Raw genomic sequence first — 15,456 nt, forward strand, 5'->3', positions numbered from 1 at the left:
GTAATTCATGTTTTTTTTTTCTACAGTTACACAACAATGATGGACTCTGGGTTATGTAGCCTGGTTTTCTCAAGATTCTTCTAATTTTTATCTCCAGTTCCACAAACATCCTTCTTTGCAGTGTCTTCCTTCAAAAACTTTCAAAGGCCCAGCACGTTTCCACATGTTGCCATATATATATTGCAGATAAAAAGTTCAGGGTTCTTCTTTGACCAATGTCTTCCTCCCCGACCAGTAAATTTAGCTGGACCTTTACATCTTAGTAGGTTTAATACCTACAGCATACAAGAATCTTTTACATTCTTAGATGTTATCTCTAAACCTGTTAAATGAAGTCTGTTGTTATCAAAGGCTGAATGGTATGAATCATTTTTAAAGCACAAAATATGTGACTCCTGATTTACTGTACAGCAAGAAACCGTGTTTGTATTGTGTGTATCTACGTTTGGCCCTGTGATGGATTTGTAATCTTCCCTGGGTGTTCACTGCTCACAGTGACAGCCGGGATAGGCTGTCATCATCAGCCCCCACTACCCATCAGCTCTGCATACACAAAATTAATAAATGTCACAAGACTCAGGTTTTTTTTTTTTTTTGCTGAGAATAATTACATTTTTATGAGAAAAAAAAAGTTCCACAATTGTCAAGGATTTTTTTTTTTCTCCCCAGTCTCACACATTGTCCTAAAAAAACAGAAGCTTGTTACTAACAACTAAACTTTTTCCAGTTACAGTGAATGTCAGGTACTTTCAGCTATTTTTGGATACCACTTTTATCTCCTCATCAGAAGAGCCAATATTACACTTTTCGACCAGACTTCTTTTAATAAAACCAATTTTCATATAGTGGAAGGTGTCAGATTACTTGCAGGTTGAAAAAGTGGAGAGGATCAGAGCGTTTCAAATAGCAGCTACTGAGAATCCAAAGTCACAGAAGTGCAAATTTTTTGGTGGACTCAGACCTCAAATGTTTCTTTGCACTTTGAGCAAACACTTTATCGCGTCTCTATGAGAGAAACTTTTTGAAGCATTTTCCGCCTATAAACTTTATGAGCCTCCACGGCATTGCATGCATTGTAGAGCTGACTCAGACCTATTGAACAGGTAACCGCTGGAAGTAAGTTCTTTCTTCTTCTTCTTCTTTTTTTTTTTGCTGACCCTTTAGACGCATTTCTTATCAGTCACATAGACACAAAATTCACATACAAAACTTCACATCGATTTGAACCCTCAGAAAATGTGTTTTAAAAGTTTGGATGAATACATATTTTAATATTTTATTGCAGTAGTATTTTTCCACAGCTACACCAACATTAAAGCTCTGTTTTTGTTTTCCTACGTGTAATCTTCCTCTTTGTGCATGATCACAATGTAAACCTTATTTCCCACAGTTACAGTTCTTTTGAACTTTGCATTTCTATTCTGATTGCAGATACAGAAAAGTGTAGGCTAGTCGTTTACTTGTTGCCATTTTGTGACTTATGGAAATCAACGCTCATCTGCCTTACATAAATTCCATGCTCTCTTGTCTTTTTCATTTAGAAGAGTGAGTAAGAGACACAGGCCCTTCTCTCATACCATATTTAAACTCAAGGGAAACATAAAGTTGCATTTTAACTAATTAGAAAATCTAAGTAATGCAAATCAACTTCAAAAAATAAAGTTTAAATGCTTTGTCTATCCATCCGAGGATTCACTGTTTTTGAAGGGTAGAATGTAGAAAGACAGATAAAATGAAGCTTTGCTCTTTTTCAGCAGTTTTTTTTCCACCTTAACAGATCACATCTGCACTCCAATTACTGCAGATAAGGTTCCAATCTGTCTAACCATCTCCCGCTGTACCTTAACGTCAAGGATCAAGGCAGATATTTCAACTCCTCCACTTAAAGCAGACCCTGACCCGGAGGAAGGGCTCCACTTTCTTCTGGCATTAAAATTACAGAAGCCGTTTGTTGTTGACTACAGAAGCAGGTTTCTACTGCAACACTTTGCAGTTCTCAAACAGTGAGCTTTGAAGATTTTTTATTATTGTTATTATTTATTTTGCCATCCTCCTCACTGTGCATGTTGAAAAGATTAAAAAAGGTTCTCACCCAGCCTTGCTTGACACTGTTCCAGTTATTTTAAGTTTTTGAAGTCACCGATTTTATATTTATGTATAGACAAGTTTAGGCAAGCTTAGTTTTTCGCAGATTTATGATCAAGTTTGCCTCACTTAGAAATAAGGTTCTTGGAGCTTTCCCATTTTGAAGAGGGGCCACAAGAAAACAGACATCTGTGTTTTATAGAGTAAGGAAATGGAAATATATATATATATATATATATATATATACACAAATTATTTTTTCCAACACTTTGATCAAGATTAAAACATTAATTATAAATGCCTCAGTTGCAACCAGTTTACAAAAATTGTTACTTAGATCTTTCAGGAGAAAAAAAAAACAGTCTCTCTTAAATTTCTTTCCAGTTTGAGATTACCATATTGGATCTTTACTGCACAACCTGCAAATGCACTTCAAAGAAAGTGACAATAGATAAGGATCGCCCCATCCTCCCCCTTAAGGTTACAGGTAAAATAAGGTGTCTTGTAAACAAACTGAAATAAAACAGTTTTTATTGCTAAAATCCTATTTGCCCCAAGATGTCTTTTTTTTTTTAAAGCAAACGTGAATTAAATACCTTTCACACTAAAGGAACGTGGATCTGTGTGACTTTCCTCCAGTGTGTGTTTTACCTGACTCATTGGTTGTGAAGGTCACAGGGCTGCTGAATTGATTCCCATGGCCCACTCTGGTGTAACTGTACACACTGATCTCATAGGAGCTGTGAGGCCTGAAGCCTGACAGATGCTCTGTGGTCGACGAACCAGAGGAATTCTGCATTTGTTCCAGCACACAACCAAATAAAACACACATACAAGATTAAGATATCCAGATTCACTGATGGAGTGGATAAGATCAGTGCATCAGCACAGAAATGCACACGTGCGTTTAAGGATAATATTACCGCAAAGCAATACATGGAGTGTGAAATTACCCCACGTACGTGTGCATTCTTCCTGAGTGGTTCTGTGCAGTGTGCGTGCGTATGCGTGTGTGTGTTGGGCTGTGTGTGTACTGTTGTTATTGTGAAGGAGCTTTCAGTGTGTGAAATTAACAGTACCCGATGTGTGACGGTTTGTGTGATGAGGTCTCGGATCCGGAATCCGTACTTTATCACCACTCCATTAGGCTCCAGAGGAGGCTCCCAGGTCAACCACACGGAAACGGCTGTGTGGTTGTATATAGTCAGGTTACGGGGAGGGGAGGAAGGACCTGGAGGGAAGAATTAGTAAGACACAGCACAGAAAAAAAAAATCAAAATAGAAAATGATTAACTTAACTTCAAATCTTTGGGATCTGCTTTCTAACTGACCGGCTTCATCAGTGTGAAGCTGCACAAGCAGGCTGGGCCCTGCGCCTTTACGCGTTGAGGCTACGATGGTGAGGTTGTAAGCCGTAAACGACGCTAGATTAGTGAGGATGACAGATGTGTTGGGGACCTGCGTTGTGTTTGTGCCCCCAGGTCCAGACAGAGTGAGGCTGTACTCTGTTATTTCTCCATTAGCCTCCAGAGGGCGTTGCCACACCACAGCGATGGAGGAGGAAGAAAGGTTTCTAGTTGACAACAGCAATGGAGGAGAACTGGGAACTAAAGAGAGAAACATACAATCATCAGTGCTGCTGTCTGTGTGTCCGTGTATAGCATAGTGTTGCTTATGTGATGTTTTGTTATTAAAACCACAAATTATATTGCATTTTATTTGAATGCCATGTGACCAATCAGCACAAACTAGTGCATAAATGTAAATGATTAAAATCATGACAACTGTAGTGAACTGTGTGAAGTTCTGGTTTCCACTGTACCAGCTTGACAGACCATAATGAGTTCCACGGATGAGAATGCAGTATTGTAAATTTGGATGTTGAAATCATAAAAAAAATAAATACACTCACTGTCCTCATCTGTTCTCAGGTACATGGTGCTGGTTTGATTGTAGGCAGGACCAGCTCCCGTTGCTGGAGTAACAGTCAGTATATATTGAAAATACTTCCTCAGTCTGGTAAACAGGAAAACATTGTCGGTTGTGGTTTGCTTGATGGTCTTGTTCACAGCCACGGTGCCTGTGCTGCTCATGTTTGGGAATATGCCAGCCTCCTGCAAGGTGAGGATGTAGTAGGGACGGCCGTTTGGCTCGGAGGGAGGATCCCAGCTCACAATGATGATCGTGGAGCTGAAGATCTGAGCTGTCAGGTTTGAGACCGGGTCACTTGGCACTGCAAAAGGAAACAGGTAAGATGGTGTTACCTTTACTGAACGCTGCTTAAAACACCAAACAAAATTAAGGAGAATTTATTATCATGAAGGTGTCCATCATTAAAACACAGTACAACAGTTCATTGGAAATAAACAGCCAACCAGTTAGGGCTTCATGTAAAGTATTATTTCAAGTTAGTGGTCATAATTTCATTTACATTTATCAGAACAATTGAAATTTGCATTAACATTACAGAAATACAGCAGAGTTGAACAGATAACAGCTACTGCATAATATCAACAGCGCAATGTGAAATGCACAAGGGAGACTTTGAAGTAAAAGTTGCACACTGAAAATTTAGAGAAGTAAGAAGGAAAGATAAAAAGAAATACTCATCCTGTTCTTCTCAGCTCCTTTGGAAAGACTTTATCATACACAGAGTAGAAAAGAGGTAAACAAAGGGGAAATCAAGCGGATATCAAAGCTCTAGATAATCATTAAAAAACATGGTTATAAGGAATCTATGACCCGGTGAGTGAGCCCCTGCTGGGCTTGGCTGTGCAGGAGGGACAAGTTGCCCTGGAGGTCCGATGTTTGGCTGATAGTGGAGCAACTGGAGCACAGGCAGAGATACAGGGTCAGTATGAACATACGGAGACAGAGAATACTTCAAAAACAAAATGTCAACATTACAAAGAGGCAGCAAAATCTGTTTTCTACAAAGTCTGGTGGCAGTCTGCACCATTTTTCCCAAAATCACATAAAAACCTAGAAAATAATTTTATTTTTACTACACAAAGACAAAAAAAAAAGAAAAAAAATTAAATGTTGAATAGAAATATAGCCAATTTCATTCACCATGGAAACACTACTTTGGCAGCACAAAACAACATAAATGTTCAAAAAGCTTCTCAGTTCTCTGTTTCTTCCAAAGTTACTCCTTATTTTTAGTTTTTTAATCCCTCACTTTTTCTTTTTTTTATCACGCATAAAATGCCATTGTGTCACAGCCAAACAGTCCAACGTACTGACAGTTATCTCCTGTTACTGCCTGCCTGGAAGTCTCTTTATTGCAGAGTTTTTATGTAATTTTATTTCAAGGTAAGAGAAGATGTGAAAAAAAAAGAGTGCAGACTTGCCCTCCAGAAGTGCTATGAATTATTACTCATATTTTCTAGCCTTAAATGGAATATACAATAGGTATTTTGATATATTTTTTAATATATAATTCTATGGAGATATATGCAGACTGTGGTTTGTTTGTGTTTCTGACTGACCGTCTTCTGGTAAGAGCAGGTTTATAGGTTCTGACTGGACCCCTCCGTCACCCTGTACGGTGCTCGACGTCATCCATAGGGTGTAGTTGCTGCCTCCTATCAGTCGAGTCAGGGTGTAGATGAAGGGCGAGTCGGGGAGGTAACGGGGTGGTAAGTCTGACACTCGAACTCTCTGTGGGGAAAAAAATAGTTATTTCCACAAACTGAGTCAGGTTTTTCCACATTTGCACAAAGCAGTCTGTGTACAGAGACGTGTGAGAAATAAACAAGAAAGGTATTGATCGACACAAGACTCAGCTGAATTTGTCATCCCTCCTAAAATGAGATGGATTTCTTTCTGGAGTCATGGATCAAAAGCTGAAAAGAAGAAATTAGAGCAGTGTTTTGGTATAAAATGTGTACGGTGAAGGTAATGACACATGTCCATCACTGCTACTGTGAATAAGAGTCAACATGTGTAATTTAAACTCAGTATAAGTTTATGAAAGCCTCAGAGATTTGTTCAAGATCAGTGAGGAGCATGTTAAAACTCTGAAGAAGCCGTATGGCACAACTGTATATCTAATAAAGAAATGGCTGTCCAGAAAAAAACTAACAGACTAAGATAAATGTTAGGATTTCTTCTGGAGGGACAGGTAAGAGGATTAAACTTATCTGAGGAGCTAAAACAGGGCAAAGTATTTTATAGATTGCAAAAAACTTGAAATTAGGCAGAAGGTTCATCCACCAGCAGGAGAGCGAAGCTAAACGTAGTGCGAGAGTTACAGTGCGAGGATTCAGACCAATACATAGCCGTGTGTCATGATGGCTTGCAGATGTAGTAGCACTAAAATGTAGTTCTACAAAGTACTGAACCAGGAAGGCTGAAGACAAATTCAGCATTACACTTGAAAATTAAATATCGCCGTTCTTTTACTTCCACAATGGTGGACTTCTTTGTGTGGGTCTATTAGAGAACATGTGTAAAACTACTTAATGCAAGGCAGGTATTTCTATGACCTCTTGCAGCTTTTCCTACAAAGTCAAAATGCTGAAAAAAGAAAAAAAGAAGATATTTGGGAAAACATAAGAAAAGCAATTCATCACAACCGTACAGCAACCAAGTGCTGAGCAGGGAGAACTGTAAATTTAAGCTACCCTACCCAAAGCCTTAAAACTTGTGACTTACCTTTTCTGTCACAGTGCTGTTATCGGTGTAGTAAATGGTGTAGTGCACAATGATTCCATTTGGTTCGGTCGGTGGTTGCCACATCAAGGTGACAGAGGAAGCGGTCACATTTACAACCGTCACATTCTGTGGTGGGTCAAATGGCTCTGAAAGACGAGACAGGAGACTGACTCAACACTATGCAGAAAATGCACAAAGAAAAGTTCATTTTGTATGCGAGGCAGCGAATAAAGCCAGCTGTCACAGTGTGCGGTACCTGCTTCTGTGGTGGTGAAGCTGATATAGATCAGCACTCCTCCGTCCCCCAGTCTGGTCCAGCTGGAGACAGAGGCGTTGTAGCGACTCTCCGAGTCCACATTAATAACCACAGACGTCCCTGTCACATTCTGCCAAGTCTCAGCAGTTTCATTCCTAATAAAGGAAAAAAAAAAAAACAACTCACACCACACTGTCAATCTCTTTCTTACCAATTTCTCACTTTTAAATAAAATGAGTAATTATGTTTTCTAGACTCACCAAACTCTGACTATGTAGTAGAGTATTTCTGAATTGGCATTGAGTGGTGGCTCCCATGACAGCTCTACCTCATAGTCAGACAACTTCCTGGCTTGGAGGAACTGAGGGGGGGTGCCTGGAGCTGAGATGCAGGAGAAAAACTTTCCAGTGTTGCACAACAAACAACTGAAAAGTTAGGTGGATCAACTTCTCAAAGATTTGGCAAGGGTGCAAGGAAGAAAGCTGTGGCTGCTCCAAGGAAAATGCCAAGAGAGGAATGGAACAGTCTCCTGAAATGCAAAAACTGTTAGTTTAGTTTGTTCCTCTTGTTGCAACAATGAGTCCGGATGAGACATCCGGGTTTCTTGTAGGCTGAGAAACCTGGGATGTGACATCATTAGCGTTAGCTGAAGCACAGAGACGCACCCTTGCAAGAACGTCTGATTTGATCAGAGAAGACGTCATCTCACAAGGACCTGAAAGTGAACCCAAGCCCTCCCCTTTTCTCAATGCCAGCCCCCTTGCCCATCGCTCTCACCATCCTCGAGTGTGGTGATGTTGAGTGGCTCGCTGCTGTAGTTTCCTGGCCCTGCTCGAGTGTGTGCTTGAACCGCAATGCGGTACTGAGCGTACTTCCTCAGGTGGGTGATGTGGAGGGAGTTGGTCAGTGAGGTGAGGTTCAGGTGATGGGTGGAGTTCCAGAGCTCCAGGCTGTAGTGAGTAACAACGCCGTTCGGATGCAGAGGAGCGTACCACGACACATTCACCTCACTGGGGCTGATTGACTCGTAGGAAAGTCCATATGGAGGACTGCCTGGAACTGCAGAGGGGATACAGAGTCTGGTATAGTTTCTGGTTATTCTTCCATGTGTGTATTTGTGAAAACTGCCATGCAGGGATTGTATATTTTAAACCTTTCCACATTTTGTCATGTTACAACCACAAATCTCAATGTCATTTATTGGGATTGCATGTGACAGTAGAGAGCATAGTTTATATTTTCTTTTTCTTGGAATAGTGGAAAAGAAAAGGCAAAGACAGAAACATTTATTTATTTTTTTTGCCACATGGATCAAAGTGACTGAGCTGAACGTAATGATGGTGACAGAAGAATCTGGTTTCCAGATATAACTTATTGTTTGGGTACTAGGGAATTAAAATGACAACAAAAACGGGTTTAATGAAAGACAAACATTTTCCATTCTAAGATGTATTTATCAGTGAAACTCTTGCCCTGACAGGTGTCCATCGACTTTAACTGCCTGTAATGCCAGTTCAGATTTGTACCATTTTAAAGTTGCAATTACGGGCCATACAAAAACTCTCCCTTGGGCTGTAAATGGCCCACGGGCCAGACTTTGAGCACCCACGCGCACCCATTATTGTGGCCCAGTCAAAGCCGAGATTTCAAATCTAGTGCAAGACATAACATAGATTTGCATAGATGTTTATCCAATCGGACTGAGCCTGAGGAACTTTGCAAAGAAGAATCGACATACGTACATTTTCTGCTTTTTCTACCATTTTGTTTTTTGTTTTCTGTCAAATCATATCCAAATAATACACATTTGAGTTGCAAGTTATAACATGACAAATCATGGCCAGGGTCAAGAGGCTTAAATACTACTGTACATCCTTCAACACACCATCTTCTCCAGACAGCAGGTTCAACGTTTCGGACGTTTGGTTGCCGTTGCCGTAGCGAGTGTATGCCCTTACAGACACGTTGTAAAACGAGAACGGCTTTAAACCTGTCAGAGTGACTCTGTTTGAAGTGGTGTTCATCACTGCGAAGTAGGAGTCGTTTTCATAAAAGACCTCATAGTACTGGATCACTCCATTAGCTTTCTCTGGAGCCGACCAGGTCAGAGAGGCTGTAGAGGGGCTCGTTTCAACCACTGAGAGATTTTCAGGAGGGGAGTCGGGCTCTGAGAAAAAGATGGGCAGCATATTACCCAGAGAGGATTTAAAGTTTCCTTTTAGATGAAATGACAAACACAGAATCCAGGCACTTAATATCCTTGACATTTTGAGAAGGAAAATATTTTTTCTTTTTCTTTTTTTTTTTAACTGCAATAGCTTAATAATTTTTTTCAACAGTGAAAATTAGATATTGTGTATGTATGATTATTTCATACCATCCTCTAAAGTAAAAACAAAAACATCATCCTCCTCTGACAGAGTGCTCTCTCCCACAGCTGTAGATGCAGCTACACGTAGCTTGTAGCCCGTGTACTTGTCCAGATCTACACATCAAACCAGACAAAAAAAAGAAAAAAAAAACATGCATCAACATGTATTCTCTAGACTCCAAAGTACATAGTCTTGAAAAGAGAAATTAGCACAATATATTGATATTTTCTCATGGAATGAACTCTGTACCTGATATTAATATGCTGGTGGTGTTAGTAACCCACTTCATGGCTTGACTGCTGCGCAGATTGAGGCCGTATACGCTGTAATGTGTGATCCGCCCATTGGGATTGAGTGGTGGGACCCAACTCACAAGAATTGATGTGGAGCTTATATTTTGATAGGACACTTCAAGCACCGAGCTGGGAACTAGAAGGAAAATGCAAGATGTTACTGTAGGTAAAGAAACCCTTGCTTTAGGCCGTGCTCCCAACAGGGCTCCCTCCTTTTTTCATACCCTGCTCACTGGTCTTCTCAGTGGTATCTGCAGCAGGTCCCTCCCCAGCAGTGGTGGAGGCAGTGACTCTGAACACATATTCAGTAAAAGGACTCAGATCCGACACCAAGTACGAAAGCTCCTTGGACAAAACGTCCACCACTTCTTGTCTTATGGTAACACCTGGGTCAGGGATTAAGAGCACACGTTGTTCATGAGGGTACATACATACAAAGTAAAGTGAAACATGTAGTATATGGAGCACTTGGTGCACCTGGAGTTCCTGTCACTGCTCCACTGCGTGTCGAAACGTTCCCGGTAAATGAAGCATCACGTGTGGACAGGCGCAGCTGACCTGGAGTAAGACCCAAGGCGGAGCTGGCTGAGGTCACGGCGTCTGTGCGTGACTGCTCCGTGAGCCAGGGCGGATGGGTATTACGTGACACAGACGTCACGGGCAGAGCCGACGTCCTAGAGCTGACATTGTCAGAAGACTGAGTAATGTTTTCTGAATCATAACCCGGGCTGGACTCATCGGCCAGTGCAAGGTGGAGGGTAGGCTGAAAATCAGTGTTGGCAGTGTGATCAGTGCTTCTGCTTTCTGAGCGAGCAAAGCTGGAGGCAGTCATTCCAGTGGGCGGAGTGCGGGCTGAAACTGTAGCCGTGAAAGTCGGCGGCGACGTGACCGGACTGAGCTCATCAGATCTCTTTCTCCGCCTCAGAGTGTTGTCGACATTTGGAGGAAGTGTTTCATTCTCATGTGAATCGGTTATATTCTGAGGGGAAGAAAGAAAAGAAAGATAGAAAAGTTTAATTTTACTTAGGAATCAGTGGATGAGTGCAGTAAAATGTATTCAAGGTTTTGGAATAACAGCTCCGATTTACTACTTTTGATTAACATATTTACACGTGATGGAAGTTCAATACCAGCAGTTAAACTGAATGCATAGGTAGGCTTGCACTTGAATATATCCCAAGAAACATCTGTTAGAATTCAAGTGAATGTCAGAATAAAATACACTTAAAGAAAATGAAGTAATTGTAATTCTTCTGCAAACTTACATAGCATTTATGGCAATGAAAATATTTAACTTGTCATGTTTACAGAGGAAAACACATCACAGGAGCACAAAATAATTCACCACAATTTAAAATGTAATTTGACAACAGATCAAAGTCAAACAAGTTCAGAATCTGCTGGTTAAGGAAAAGATGAAACATGTACAGTCATATATGTAGCTATACAGTGAAATATCAGATAAATCATTATTCACATCACTTTTTAGCCCATTATAACCTCTTTACCCCTGACGTGAGGGTGATGTCCTGCAGCAAAGTGTCATCAGCCAGGACCTGCAGTCTGTACTGAGTTATGGGGCCGTTGGGCTGGGCGGGGCTTCTCCAGCTAACACGAATTGAAACCGAGTCCTCAGCTACAGCCTCCAGGTTTTGCACTGCGCTCGGTGCTGAAAAAAGAACAAAAGCTTTTTCTTTTAGTTCTCTGAAAGTTTTCATGAGAATGGAAGACACTCATGTGAGTGCGTTCTCAGTCCTGTCACCTTCAGCTGGTGTTACTATGACCTCCTGAGCTGCTGGTCCCACCTCTCCCGCGGCTTTTGCTCGGACGGCTACTCTGTAGGTGGTGTAGGGAGTCAACCCAGTAAAAAGAAAACGAGTATCCAATGTGCTGTTGTCATACAAAAAACCTGAAGAAGAAGAAGAAGAAGACGAAGAAGAAGAAGAAGAAGAAGGAGACGAAGAAGACGAAGAAGAAGACGAAGAAGACGAAGACGAAGAAGACAAAGACGAAGAAGAAGAAAAAAAAAAGAAACATATGTTTTTTGCTATTTGTTTACATGAGTGGATTTTATGGAATGTTTAAAATAATAAACAACCTGTAGGTCCATAAAGGTAAAGCACATAGGAGAACTTTCCAGTGATGATGCTGGGAGAGCTCCACGACACAGAAATTGACCTGGATGTCATGTTCAACACTGAAAAGTTTTCAGGTGGACCCTCGGGTGCTGTCATCATTAAACACAAAAGAACAGAAACACTATGAAAACCTGATGATGTTCCAAATATATAACAACTTTGCAGTTGTTCTTTTTTTTTGTTTATCCGCACCTGATTCTGGCATGCGGACCATGGTGGAGGCTACCTGTCCCTCTCCATCAGATGTGAATGCAGAAACCTCAAACAGATAGGCCGTGTAAGGTCGCAGCTGATCTACTCCTACTGATATGGGAATATTCCAAGAGGCTGCGGGAGGCACAGCAGAGAGGGTGATGGGAGACGATGCGGTTATCTCCAAGGGGCTGGGAGTTGCTCGTGACAAAATATCAGCCGCATCCTGAAGACGTAAAATTATGAATAAATTAAACAGAAAATAATTGTTTTTGAGGATAAATCCAATTTTTGTGCCAGGACGATCTAGTACATTGCAGTGAGGGAGAGCTCCAGTCATGATTTCCTCTGCGTTGACTTCCAGTACGCGGACCGTCTGACCCGTTCGAACGTGTTTTGCTTTGACGGCAAACTTTGTGATGAGGCCGTTGATGCGGTGCGGCAGGAACCAGGTAACGACGACGAAGGTGTAGTTCTGAGCGTACGCCGTCAGATTGGTCACCAGGCCGGGGGCTGCAGGGAATGCATGAAAACACAAGTTTTGACTGCACATGTTTCGTTTTGGATGGAAAGCAGGTCAGGACATGTTCTACCACTCACGTGACTCAGATGTCTTTATGTACAAAGGTTTGCTGAAAGGCCCTGTTCCAGCTGGAGACATAGCTGCTACCTAAACAGAAAGAGAATGGTAACTGTTGAATATAGTTCTATTTAATTTTTTTTTAATGTTGTTTTTTGTTAGTTTTTTTTTTTTTTTTTTTTTCCCGTCAAAATCACTTTTCGAAAACTCAAGCCATTTTTTTAGGCAGTTGACGGTATAATGCAGGTTCTTCATCTAAACCATTCCAGTGTAGGTCTGGCTGTATGTTTATGACCAGACTCAATTCAAGGTCAAGGCTTCTCCTCATGGCACAATTCTTATTACAGCCAGCAGAAAATATATTCACCAATAATAAATAAACACAGTAGTAGAATAGATAACACCGCAGAATTCCAATAAGAACATAAAAAAAAACAAAAAAAAAAAACATAACTACTAGTAGACACTTGAAATGTTTAAAAGGACAGTAATGGCAGGTAAAAATAAATTCTTAAATCTGTTGGTTCTATGGCTTTTTCAAACAAATCTGCATCCTGACAGCAAAAGGAAAAACTGTGAGCATGGAGTTGGATAGGTTCAGCTAAAAGTGTCTGAGCTTTTTCTAGGGGATCTATTTTTGTGGAGAGTAGAAATGTTGTTCAGGGGGTCAATGGCAGTTTTGTTGCAAAGACTGACAACGGGATGAATGTGTTTTTTTTTCTTTTTTTTTTTTTTTGAGTGTTGACACCCCAAACCAGTAAATAAAAGAAAATGTAACTTAAGAATAAAAAAACATCATATAAAACATTCACTAAAACTGCTACTTATATTAAAGTTCCTTAGTTTATGATAAATGCATGACAGTAAGTATCCCTGCATTCCACATCCATGAAGCTGCATTACCTATTGTCTATTGACAATGCAGGTTCTAACACATTTTCATCCATGACTGCCCTGTATTTAACTCCGTCCATAATCAATTCTGTCAACCTTCACAGTGTTTGCTCAAGAAAATTAGACACATAGCATGTTGTTGTCACAACCACATTTCACAACAGGTGGACTTAGGTGGACAAACACGTCTTGGTAGCTTAAAAACTGTACCAGTCTTTCAATTTTTTAATGATTTATTGGTGCTGCTTTATAACTTAGCTGTGCTTTAAACTTGGTCTTCATGATGCTGTTTGTTCTCTAACAAGCCTGAACAGAGCCCTTTGTTTCATTTTTATTTATTTAAAAAAAATAATTGTTTCTCTTTTGTTATCTCTCTTAGGGTTTCCAAGTAAAGGGGGCTGATAGTACAAGCCAAAGAAACTTTTTTTTGCATCTTTTCATCTCACTTCCAAATAACGCACTGCATTGCATTTGTCAGTTACGCAAAATAAGTTGATGGTGGGGGCTGCAATGTGGCAAAATTGGAAAAGCTTTTGAGAGCATGAACACTACACGGCAGTGTGTTTTGTGCTATTTTTCTGCTTACACAAACAAAACAATGTTTTAATGGGCCTTCAGGAAGACCTCTGCTAGTAGAACTGGTAAACCCCTTTCAGAGATCCAGTAGGAATTGTGTGCTGCTGGATTCATAAATTGGAGAGCCAACACAAATGCAGGGGAGAGGTAGTAACCCGATAACATGAACATGCTTTCATAATCCCACACGAGCCCTCAAACAAATCCTGCGTGTGCAGATATAATCGGGAAGTGTGTCATCTCTGCGTCCATTTGTATCAAGGTCATGGCGGGTTAATGGATTCTGAAAACTAATAAGCTTGATCGCTTTCAAGTTCAGTGACAACAGGCAGTGGAAAGAGCCTGGGCTGATCCATAGATCTGTTTACTTGATTAATAATGCAATCAGGATTGATTACCTGCATTCATCCAGATCAAGAGGATAGGCTCCTCCTTTTGTGATCTCTGTCACAAAGCCACATGCTAGGACAGTGGAGCAATTTCCAGGAATGTTTGATCAGAGGCAACAAGAACCGTTACATCTTTAAACTAGTAAGGTTAATTCACACCTATATGCAACTCTTAAATTAGTTTTGTGTTTTTTACTAATCCAAACATGCTTCTCTTAATGTTGTCCTATGTTCATGTCCATCAAAATTAATTAACCTAATGATTAAAAAAAAATTGCTCCTCTTACCTGGATATGGTACGTTGAACCTGAGGTAAAGTCGGTGATCAGAGTCTCTGGTATATCCAGGTACTTGGTCACCTGTGTGAAAGTGGGATCGGGATACGGGCAAACCTCCTTGTACCTACAAAAAAATAAAATATAATTTTAAGAATACCATATTTCTGGATTTCACTTGTAAACACTATGAACTTAAAATGCAATTTTTTTTTTGAATTTCCAAGATGATCTTACTGCTGTGTAAAGCAGTTGCCAATCCATTGGATATCATTTTATGTGATTATTTTAATCATTCTATTTTATATTTAAGCTCAATTAAATAGTTCTATAAAATATGGTTTTACACACACACACACACACACAAAAAATGCATAACCTGATTTCATTGTATTTGTTTACTAAAAAAAAAGCAACACATATTCCTGCTACTGCAAATATATTCTGATAGATTGATCTCAATAGCTGTGTTGGGGACCCAAATAGCTTCACACTACATTTAGCCACTCACACACACATTGATATGCCAATGATGGTAAGTTACATTGTAGCCACAGTTGCCCAGGCTAACAGGAGTGCTATGCACCAGCACCAGGTTCAGATTTTTCTTTGTCTAAAAAGTTGAGAACTGTGCAATCATTTACCATTCACATGTATGCTTTGTCTTTGTGCTGGTTTATCTGCATGAAATTAAATGCATTTGAAGTTTGAGTTTTTTACAGAAATATAAAAAAGTTCACAGCTAAG

The 15,456-nt window shown here is 40.2% G+C and overlaps 1 protein-coding gene across 3 annotated transcripts in view; it reads right to left on the reverse strand.

The window, feature by feature from the left end:
• The window catches only part of ptprq (protein tyrosine phosphatase receptor type Q), a 47,649-nt gene that overhangs the window by 15,223 nt on the left and 16,970 nt on the right, over positions 1 to 15,456 (reverse strand). For all 3 annotated transcript variants that reach the window (XM_016668192.1, XM_016668190.1, XM_016668191.1), the window contains 21 exons: positions 14,722 to 14,836; positions 12,596 to 12,665; positions 12,309 to 12,508; positions 11,996 to 12,221; positions 11,764 to 11,892; positions 11,428 to 11,574; positions 11,174 to 11,334; positions 10,143 to 10,644; positions 9,890 to 10,051; positions 9,622 to 9,801; positions 9,378 to 9,485; positions 8,886 to 9,167; positions 7,778 to 8,059; positions 7,261 to 7,381; positions 7,001 to 7,155; positions 6,745 to 6,890; positions 5,577 to 5,748; positions 3,998 to 4,318; positions 3,417 to 3,692; positions 3,165 to 3,316; positions 2,737 to 2,878 (listed from right to left, as the gene is read on the reverse strand). In XM_016668192.1, coding sequence (XP_016523678.1) covers positions 2,737 to 2,878; positions 3,165 to 3,316; positions 3,417 to 3,692; positions 3,998 to 4,318; positions 5,577 to 5,748; positions 6,745 to 6,890; positions 7,001 to 7,155; positions 7,261 to 7,381; positions 7,778 to 8,059; positions 8,886 to 9,167; positions 9,378 to 9,485; positions 9,622 to 9,801; positions 9,890 to 10,051; positions 10,143 to 10,644; positions 11,174 to 11,334; positions 11,428 to 11,574; positions 11,764 to 11,892; positions 11,996 to 12,221; positions 12,309 to 12,508; positions 12,596 to 12,665; positions 14,722 to 14,836 — 4,049 coding nt within the window. The remainder of the gene's footprint in view (positions 1 to 2,736; positions 2,879 to 3,164; positions 3,317 to 3,416; positions 3,693 to 3,997; positions 4,319 to 5,576; positions 5,749 to 6,744; positions 6,891 to 7,000; positions 7,156 to 7,260; positions 7,382 to 7,777; positions 8,060 to 8,885; positions 9,168 to 9,377; positions 9,486 to 9,621; positions 9,802 to 9,889; positions 10,052 to 10,142; positions 10,645 to 11,173; positions 11,335 to 11,427; positions 11,575 to 11,763; positions 11,893 to 11,995; positions 12,222 to 12,308; positions 12,509 to 12,595; positions 12,666 to 14,721; positions 14,837 to 15,456) is intronic.

This window comes from Poecilia formosa, unplaced genomic scaffold, assembly GCF_000485575.1.
Source record: "Poecilia formosa unplaced genomic scaffold, Poecilia_formosa-5.1.2 Scaffold13, whole genome shotgun sequence".
Taxonomy (NCBI): Eukaryota; Metazoa; Chordata; class Actinopteri; order Cyprinodontiformes; family Poeciliidae; genus Poecilia; species Poecilia formosa.